Source organism: Apium graveolens, unplaced genomic scaffold (assembly GCF_009905375.1).
Source record: "Apium graveolens cultivar Ventura unplaced genomic scaffold, ASM990537v1 ctg3322, whole genome shotgun sequence".
Classification (NCBI taxonomy): Eukaryota; Viridiplantae; Streptophyta; class Magnoliopsida; order Apiales; family Apiaceae; genus Apium; species Apium graveolens.
In genome coordinates, this window is record NW_027418035.1 from 85,029 (window position 1) to 96,192 (window position 11,164).

At 32.8% G+C, this 11,164-nt stretch overlaps 1 protein-coding gene across 1 annotated transcript; it reads right to left on the minus strand.

Moving 5' to 3' along the window:
* Positions 1-7,824: 7,824 nt before the first annotated feature.
* LOC141701083 (uncharacterized) lies at positions 7,825-10,365 on the minus strand. Its single transcript, XM_074504729.1, has 4 exons — positions 9,378-10,365; positions 8,663-9,026; positions 8,486-8,585; positions 7,825-8,403 (listed from the first exon to the last, which is right to left on the minus strand). Exons 1-4 carry the CDS (start codon positions 10,363-10,365, stop codon positions 7,825-7,827), a joined length of 2,031 nt encoding a protein of 676 aa, XP_074360830.1.
* Positions 10,366-11,164: the final 799 nt, after the last annotated feature.

Sequence of the window (11,164 nt, forward strand, 5' to 3'; positions counted from 1 at the left end):
TGAAGGGGCATAAACGAGTGTTATATAGGGCAGAAAAAGATGTAGCAAAAATTTAAAAAATATACGAACTAGTATGTGAGTATTTGCGTAAACCTTCCAGAAGTGCTGGGCGCGCAGCAAAATGGCATGTGGTCCGGGAGAGAGCATCACAATTTACAGCATCCAAGTTCCACTAGAAGGTTGACGTATGTTGACTAGAGCTCTCATACAAGCCTTAATCATAACATCAATTATTCTAAACCTCTCAAATTGTTAATTTCGATAAGTTTTTTTACTTGGTTTTTGAAAATATACCTTTTTCTAAGGCCATAGCTGATTGGCATTGCATGATTTGATGTCCTGGCTAGCTAGCTAAGTGTGTACTATTCCCATGTTACTGTGCTTTCAGTTACTTGATTTCAGTGTAATTAATTACTATGACTAGGTACTGATACACTTGATTAATACTCCCTCCGTCCCTCCCAATTGTTATCGTTTCTGTGAGAGTGTCCGGCACGCATTTTAAGATGAATCAAAAGTATAGTTCATTAACTTTTTTAAAAAAAATTATTTTTCTAAATAAAAATTTAAACATTCTATTTTTATTCTGAAAAATAAATTTTCTAAAAAAAGTTATAAAACTATACTTTCTATTCATCTTAAAATGCGTGTCGGACACTCTCCCACAAACGATAACAATTGGGAGGGACGGAGGGAGTATAATGCTGCAGAGTACTATACAAAGATTCTGCTGCTTAATTTTACAGTACGCCTACTTGTATAGAATTCCTATCCGCAGAATATAACTGATGCATTATACTGTTTTAATTACTAGCCTATTTGGCAACTCAACAAACATATATATTATACTCTTTCCGTCACCGAAAACGTTTCCTCTTTGTGTTGGAGGCGTTTGCCAATACACACTTTTGATTGTTAATATTTTTAATTTTGTATTAGTATTAAATATAAAAACTTCATTATATTAAAGTACTCATAAATACGAATTCAACAAAATCACTCGTGATTACAAAATCACTCGTGATTATGTTTGATCTTATAGATTAGACGTAAATTAGTATTCAATCGTTTACCATAAACAGTACAAAAGGTCAAAATGGGAAAAACATTTTGAGACGGAGGGAGTACCATACTATCCGAAAGTATTACTCACCTGTGCGTTTAAACAAAACATTTTGATGTGAATGCAGGACCGTAGACTTTTTATGCTATAACTTACTTTTATCCTCAACTATCCACCTACGAGTAATAAGCTCATATTAAAATAACACAGTTAGTTTGGGTGTTAAATTATTTAAAGCTACATAGTGTATTGCTTATATGCTAATAAGCTCAAAGTACAGGGACGTCTGCTTTTTTTTTCCAGAAAACCACAACTTATGGGCGCACTCTTTCTTTCTTTCACTCATCTCTTGTGCTTGCTTCCCAATTTATACTTTGGTCAAAAATCCCAATTAGTAGTGTATGTACTTAAACTTGTCTGTGTATGTATGATTGTATCGGGGCTGTCAAAAGCAAGAAAGAAACAAGCTTGACCATTTCTTGTTAAATTTGAAACAAGAAACAAAGACGATAATGCACTCACATATAGCGCTGATTGTGATTTATGTGCTTTCAGGGACAATTTTATATTTTTACATCAACTTTGCTCTGACAATAAAAAATCAGATCGGGAAATAACATTTACCCCCGAACAAACATGATAATTTATATGTTAAGTACGATAACGCATATTGCAATAGTCATCATTTATAAGAGATTGAAACACACATGTACATGTGCTGTTAATTCTTTTGTCCTAATAGTTTATTATAACAAATTTAATAATTTATTCTTAAACTCTAAGAGAGCGTTTGGAAACTTGCATTTCATTTCAAATTAGAAGGGTTTCAAATGACAGGTTTTGAGTTGTCATTTCAAATTCTCATGTTTATAATAATTTATGAATGTCCTTAATTTCAAATGAAATCCAAATCCAAATTACAAAACACTTTATTTGATCAAATTCAAAATTTCAAATGAAATTTAGTTTCCCAAATGGGTCAAAGCATATAGGACTTGTCAATCTTGAACCTGAGCACACTGCTGTAAAATTTCCCGCCAATCAACATGATTGCATGGAATGATTATAGCACCTATCATTTTCATTGGGATTTCTGCATACCATAGATTTTAACCCTAATGAACAATTTAATATTAAGTTACCTGATTGGGTTTGCAACACTATTATTGAAGCCCAGACGCTTAATAGGTTAGTTTGAAGTGGAAATTTTGCAGCCCTCGTTATGTGTGTGTTTTATGTTTAAAAGATATTGCATTTGTTTACGATGTCATGTAATATATTCAGCATGCATGTTCATTTCAAAAATTGTCTGTAAATAATTAAATTTATTCGTTAATCACTCTACACTCTAAATCCTTTCTACATATTATTACTCCTTCTAATCCGTTATCTTAGTTCTTTCACTTTTTCTGCAAGTAATTTAAAGTACTTTGACTAGTAGTTAAAGTTTATATTTTTAATTTTGTTTCTGGATAGAAGTATATATATTTATAAATTAATAATTATATTATGTGTTCAAAACATCTGAAGTTAAGTACAGCAAAGAGGGAGTGCTAATTAACTTACCAAATTGACATTCATTAATGTCAACGAAATGCTTGATCAAAGCATAGCAACAAGTCCCAATATAATCCATTTACATTTTTTTTTATCAATTTTGAGGGTATAATAATTCCCTTATCAAATCAGAACAAAAAAATTACAGACTTTAGTGCATCTCCAATGGTGTTGGTTGGCTAAACCGGACCTGTAAGACGATATGTAAAATCTGTAAGACATTCTACTTCCATGGTATTGACTATATTGGTTAACTATATTTTAAAAATAGTATATTATTAAAATTTTATGTTGTTATAAATAGAGTATATTACTTCAATATAGCAATAAATGATTAGAATTTTTTTTACAGATTTCTTAAAAGTTTGTAGTGGTTCAACAAATATAGTCAACATCAAGAGGTTGACTATATTTATAGACAAGGGCAATGTACCATTGGAGATGGATTTTTTTTTATATAATCTCTATATTTTTTATTTATAGCATGTATCAATGATTTTTAGCTAAGGGTTGGAGATACTCTTAGACTTTGTTATTCAAATTTATTACGTAGCCCCTGCATGCTAGAAATAATTACACTTCATTTTTGCTTCAAACGTTTCTGGGGTAGCATCGATAAATGTTGTTTTGCCTTAAATTTTTTAGACATGTTTTTTCTTCAATTTTACTTTGTACGTGCACGCTTTATTCATAGATTCTGACACACTATATTTAAATCTTTAAAAGACCACTTTCCAAACAAATCTGCAACTAACATTGTTTTAGACTTGTCTTTTTACTCTTTTGGTATTTAAAGCAACACGAGAGTATGTATGAATGTATTTATTAGACATACAGATACAGATTATTCCTCGATAACGAACTCAACAACAAACGTGATCTTACACTTGAAAAGGAAATAAGAAAGAAAGCATATATAAACCATCAGTTAGTGAGCATCATTATATATATATATACTACTAACCACTGTGTAGTAAGTTGTGTTTTTGTTATCAGAACTGTTATGTTAATGATGCAGACCATTTGCAGAACCTTTGGAACTGAATTTTATATAGTTGAATGTGGGGTTATTTACTTATTTTTGGTTAGAAAACTTTAATAATGAAAGCAGGAATTATAATTCATGTCTCAGTCTGTGGGGCGCGCGCAATAGATGGTTTCTAGAACTATATTGTAAAATTACCAAGTTACAAGAGAAACTTTGGGTAAAATCAGTCTGCTAGTACGAGTAAAAAGAATAACAATGCTAAAGCATGAACAATCCAAGGGACTGTTTTCAGTTATTTTTCTAGTCAGTCAAATGCATATAAATGGGTGTATGATATTACTTACTAGCTGGATACTAAACTGGTTATGGATCAAATCATTCCTAACTTTCATGTGTAGCAAGGTGAGCGAGAACACAGTGATGTTTAAAAATACCTATTTTTGGAATTTAATGGCTGAAAATACCAATTTTCAAAATATATGGTTCAAAATACCGTTTTGGTTACGCATTTTGTAATTTGATAAATGTAATACGAATTTGAGAATTGAGTATCCAAGAAAATTACTAAAAATACACATTTGCAATTTAGGTATTACCATTGGGATACGTATTTGCCAAATGCGTATTTTAAAAAAAATATAAAAAATAAATTGGATACCCATTTAACAAATACGTATCTAGTACAAAACAAGATACCCAAATGACAAATGCGTATCCAAAACGGTATTTTCAGCCAATTGTATCAAAAAAATTGTTATTTTTAACATTTTTTCGCGAGAACATTACTGAAGCAGTTCATATTGTTTGAAAAAAATTGTTAAATATATTTCAGATTAATGATGCATGGAGAATTTAAAACATAAAAGTTTCATACCACACATCAATATAGATGCATGTATATATATACCGGTCTATTTTTAGTCTTCAGTGTTCTCAATGAAGCACACTGTAACACTGATCAAGTACATTATTTAACCAGTAATGATAAAAGGAAACAGTATTAGGACTCTGAAAATAAAAACATTTGTATGTATCTTATTGTAAAATGGCGGGGATAAGATTCGGTAAAATATACATAATTGCATGATACGAAATGATTGATTAGTTTTATAAAAATCAAATTTTAGATAACACTATAAGTACATACGTTGTACATAATTGTGTAAAAAAAATTTGGACAAAATAACATGTTAATTGATAGGTAATGTTTTAAGGGGTTATTGATGTAAATACAGGTATCATTCCAATTAAAAACTAACACACATTATTTTATACAAAATTTTGTATACAATTCTATACTTCAAACATTTTCCAATATATAATACTAACTAATATCTTTAAAAAAAACCTATTTTACTACGGGGGTGATTCATCATAGAATGAATAAACATATTAACTATTTTATGATATTCATTAATTAAGTAAAAAAACTCATTCACAACATCTTAACTGGACCTTATCTTATGAATAATATTCTAACTCTTGTGAATAATATTTTAACACACTTCCTTTTAGTGTTTTTGTGATTCGAAAAATGTATCATTGACATCCATTTTGAGGATGCTAGGGAGGGGAAGCTCACTCATTTATCAACATGAGCTTTGACACTCGAGAACTTATGTAAAATCTCACAATATTAGGAAAAGAGCTCGACTAATCTTATAAAATATTCCACACGGTGTTAAGGTTTCATCCGAGCAACTTGACATGTATACTACAATAACCGACACTACAAGAAAACAGGACAAAACTGACCGTCAAAAACGGTCGGTTAAGAGGCAAAACGGTCGGTTAAAAGGTTCATAACCGACCACGAGGGGTGGTCGGTTTTAGCCTGGTCGGTTATGACCTTTGGTCGGGTTTAAGCCTCATAACCGACCAACACAGTGGTCGGTTAAGTGCCTGGGCATTTTACTAAAATCTGGGGTCACTGTGTACACGTGGTAACACGTGTGCACACGTGTCGCCACGTCACTGAGTCATAACCGACCGCAGGTGGTCGGTTATGTCTATTTCTAAATGTTGACTGGAACTCATAACCGACCGTGGTCAAAGTGTGCACATCGGTCGGTTTTATTTCAGAAGCTAACTTAAACTTCATAATCGACCGTCCTAAAACCGACCACCCTCAAAAGACGACGGTCGGTTATGTCTATTTTTAAAATGTTGACTGGAACACATAACCGACCGTGGTCAAAGTGTACACATCGGTCGGTTTTATTTGAGAAGCTAACTTAAATGTCATAACCGACCGTCCTAAAACCGACCACCCTCTAAAGGAGACGGTCGGTTTTATGAAGAAGGTGGTCGGTTATGTCACCTGACGGTCGGTTTTCTGGGTTTTGTAATGGTCAAAAGTGGTCGGTTATGCCTATTGTCGGTCGGTTTTAAGGTCTGATTTTAAAAAAAAATTACAGGTTTTTCTGCAGCCCCTGGATACCAAACCAAATCAATACACAAATCAAATCCAATCACAACCAAACAACCAAACAACCAAAACAAACAACAATGATAATCATTAAACTATACTACTCAAAATCATTTGCAAAAACTAGTAAATTTCATAATCAAACCATAGTAATTAAATCCAACGCAAACATTCACAAACTCCGATAACCGGAGGATTAAACCGTATCATTACATCATTATAGTCTTAAAACCATCACAATGTATTATATTACATCCCATAACCATCAAATTACAATAGTCTTAAAACCGATCAATATAAACTAATCCGACAAATCAACATCGGATGATCCACCGCCATCACCGCCACCATCACCGCCGTCATCACCGCCGCCATCATCAAAGTCCTCATCATCGGAGGTCTCATCCTCGGACGTGTAATCCTTATCGACTTCCATAGCACGTCGATTGTTTTCCTAGATACAAGTTTAATTAAACTAGTTAAAAAGAAGAAACAAAATTTACATGTGAATGAAAACAATAAATAAACAAGAAGGTCAAAAATTATACCTCCGCAACACGAGCTTCCGTCTTTTGGACGATATCTTCAATTAAGGAGCCCACGATATGCATTTAAAATCAAATAAAAATACATATAAAATCACATATAAAAATGCATTTAAAATCACATAAATACATATAAAATCACATATTAAGGATGCATTTAAAATCACATAAAAATGCATATAAAATCACATATAAAAATACATTTAAAATCACATAAATACATATAAAATCACATATTAACCCTCATTTAAAATCACATAAAAATGCATATTAAATCACATAAAAATGCATTTAAAATCACATTAAAATACATATAAAATCACATATTAAATATGCATATAAAATTACATTAAAATGCATTTAAAATCACATTAAAATACATATAAAATCACATATTAAAGGTGCATTTAAAATCACATAAAAATGCATATAAAATCACATAAAAATGCATTTAAAATCACATTAAATACATATAAAATCACATATTAAAGATGCATTTAAAATCACATAAAAATGCATATAAAATCACATGAAAATACATATAAATTCACTTATTAAATATTCATTTAAAATCACATAAAAATGCATATAAAAAACATAAAAATACATTTAAAATCACATGAAAATACATATAAATTCACTTATTAAAGATGCATTTAAAATCACATAAAATGGTCATTAAAGTACATAAAAATTACCGCAATACGCATGGCGGCTGGTGTAGTGTAGACGGGATTTTCCGGATCGGATCCAACTTTCCTATGACATTTATCCCACACCTCGAGTCTCGTCGGCTTTTTCTTGTTCTTGTTTGTCATTACCTTTCAAAATATTAAATAACTTATATTAGCACGTCCTAATAATTAGTTGATTATATTAAATATGGTGAACGTGTATGTATGTGTGTGTGATGGAATATAATAATATTACCTCCCGAACTTTATTGAATGACCTTGCACCGGCACTATGCAATCTTTCAACTTGTTTTCGGTTGGTGGATCCAACCGATGACCGGTGCAAGTGTCCTTCATTGTTCTCCCAATACTCCAAAAGGTCCTTCCAAAAAGGAACGGACCAATAAGGCGGCTTCAAAGACAACTTGCTAATGCCCTCCTCCCTTGCTTTTCGCTTCACCCTCTTTTTAAGCTCGTTCAAAGTCCTTTTTATCGTCACTTTAATGTGATCTTCCACAATTTTCATCTTCGTCATCCTTCAAATCATCTTCTTCGTCTTCTTCGTCTTCTTATTCTTCTTCTTCACGCCGAATAAACGGTATTTGTCCATACTGTGCAAAATCGACAAAGAGCGAAAACGAGGTCGATGCATTAGATCTATCTTCCTGAAAAGCGTCCTCTATATCATTTTGCGCAACGATAGATTCATCAATTGGGCGACTTTTAGATTTGACCACCGTATATATTTTTGCTTTTGGATCCAATACACTAGGAGCATAATATACTTGTGAGGCTTGACTAGCTAAAATAAAAATCTCATTTGACTTCAATCTTGAGGTCATATCGATTGTAATCACACGATTCTTATTAATCCTAACATCATTACCAACACTATCAAACCATATACATTTGAACAAATATACATGATTGCATCCTTGATAAATAAGTCTAATAATTTCTTGTAGTTGACCATAATAATCAAGATTATTTCCGTGCAAATTTCCTTTAACAACAATACCGGAACCGGATGCATATTTTGTTGAAAATTTATATCCATTAACTTGACAAGTCTCAAAAGTCATAACTTTTAATATTGGCCCTTCAAGTAAGTCCCTAAAACGAGGTCCTTCCACCTCATCTTTATCAACCTAAAAATAATTCAAATCGATGAGATGTTGTAATTATAAGAATTTTAAAAAAAAATCATGCAAATTAAAAATAGATAAATACCTTTTGTTTAAACCAAGTTTTAAATCGACTTTTGACAATACGATCTAAAGCTTGAGGTGTTATTTCCGGGCGCTGTCGCATAACACGATCTTGGTACTTCCTAAAATATAAAGTAAGATCATACATGTGTCATTAACAAAGATTATTACGCATATTTTTTAAAGTAAGATTTGGTACCTTAGATAAGGTTGAACTTCAGGAGAGTTTAAAAGAACATATTCTTCCGCTAACTCTCGTTCATCATCACTCATGTATCGAGTTCCTTCCTTTCCAACAGATTGAAATGGATATTTGAACACTTCTAAATTCTCGGAATTTTGCACATCAAACAAAACCTCGTTACGACGTACCTTATTATGGATCGTGTCAGAGGCAAAATAAAAAGAACAAATATTAAGAATCTCCTCCTCCATATATCGTTCGGCAATTGACCCCTCAACCCTTGCTTTATTATCGACTTTTTGTTTTAATTTTCCCAACAAACGTTCAATCGGATATATCCAATGCCAATAAGCAGGTCCAGCAAGTCTAATTTCTTCGTCTAAATGTACAACCAAGTGTTCCATCGAATCAAACCAACTTTGAGGAAAAATCGTTTCCAACAAACACAACGCTTTGATAACCGATTTTTCCATTATTTCCAAGTCGGTTTTTGTAACCACGGATGAACATAAATCTTGGAAAAAGTTAGAAATTGTCGTGATTGCATCGACAATAGGCGCCGGTAGAAGTTCACGAATTGCGAGAGGCAATAATTTTTGAAGAAAAATGTGACAATCGTGCGATTTGAATCCATAAAATATACACTCCTCAACATTGCAACAACGTGATATATTTGAGGAATAACCATCTGGAAGTTTTAGTGAACTAATCCATTCACACAAAAGTTTACGTTGTTTTCTAGTAAGGGAATAAGGTGCTTTAGGTGACTTTCCTTTCTCATCGATCCACAAATGTGGTAACATCCCAAAATGCTTGCAATCCGCTCTTGCTTTTTTATGATCTTTTGACTTTGCCGCATTGACAATAGTAAAAAAAATGTTTTCAAAAACATTTTTTTCCGTATGCATGATGTCAATTGAATATCGTAAACTATGTGATGACCAATAAGGGAGTTCGTAAAAGATTGGGACATGAGTCCAATGATGCTCTTCCCCGTATCCGACACTCCTTGCCTTCGAATTAGTCTTTCCGGGTGGTGGAAAAACTAAACCATCAAGCAATTCCTTAACACCCTCACCGGACAAACGACCACGAAACAATCTTCTTTCTTCTTTATCAAACAAATTACTTTTTTGATGGAGTGGATCATTTGATTCAAGAAATATTCGGTTCGTGCCATAGAAACTACGTTTTCCACAATATTTTAATTGAAACCCTTGCACGCTTCCAAGACACACTTGACATCCCATCTTTCCTTTGCCCGACCACCCACTTATCATACTCATAGCGAGATAGTCACTAATTGTCCACATAATAGCCGCTCTCATTGTAAAATTTTGTTTCAAAGATTGGTCGTATGTCTTCACCCCGGTATTCCACAATATCTTCAATTCATCGATGAGAGGCCTTAGACAAACGTTAATATATTTTCCAATACTATTTGGACCCGGAACTATATCGGTCATGAACATATAAGGCTTTTTCATACACATCGATGGTGGAAGATTGTAGACAACTATCACCACGGGCCACACACTATATGTTTTTTTCCCGGTAGGGCCAAAAGGGTTGAAACCATCGGTCGCAAGACCAAGCCTTATATTACGAATCTCTTGAGCAAATGAAGGATACCGACGGTCAAAATTTTTCCACTGTTCTCCATCCGCAGGATGACTTATTTCTCCATCTTTCACATCTCTTTTTTTGTACCATCTCATGTGATTGGATGTATGTCCCGACATATATAAGCGTTGTAATCGAGGGATCAAAGGAAAGTGTCTTAAGATTTTTTTTGCTAGTTTTTTACCTTCTTTCCTAGAAACATCCTGATAACGATCTTTACCACATATATCACACACAACTTTATCCTTGTCATCTCCATAAAATAACATACAATCATTCTCACATAAATCAATTTTTTCATATTCAACCCTCAAATCCTTCATAATTTTTTTCATTGCATAATAACTTTCGGGTAATGTATGTTTTTTTGGTAACACATCCGTAAGAAGTTTAAGCAAACTATTAAAAGCTTTATTACTACAATGCGAGTTATTTTTGAATTCCAATAATTTAGTAGTAAAACTTAATCTTGTGTACTTTGTATTACCGGGATAAACAGGTGCTCCATTTTCAACAATAACCTCGTACAATTTTTTAGCACTATCATTTGGAGCTTCTTCTACATTCATAGTTCCCGTATCCGTAGTTTCATAAAATTGATAATTTTCACCGGCTAAATCATGTAACATCGCATTCAAATCTACCGGTTCTTCTATTCTCGAAGGTTCCCGAACACAATAACGGTGATGTGATGTTCGACTACGTTTTCTTCCTATTTTTTCACCGTGCGACGTTCACACGGTATAACCCTCAAGCATCCCTTTAGCGAGCAAATGAAATCTAACATCATCAATCTTTAACCAATTCAAATTTTTACAACGTTTACACGGACACTTCATTGTACCATCTTCCATTCCATTTTCGCTAGCAAATTTTAAAAAAGTTTCTACACCA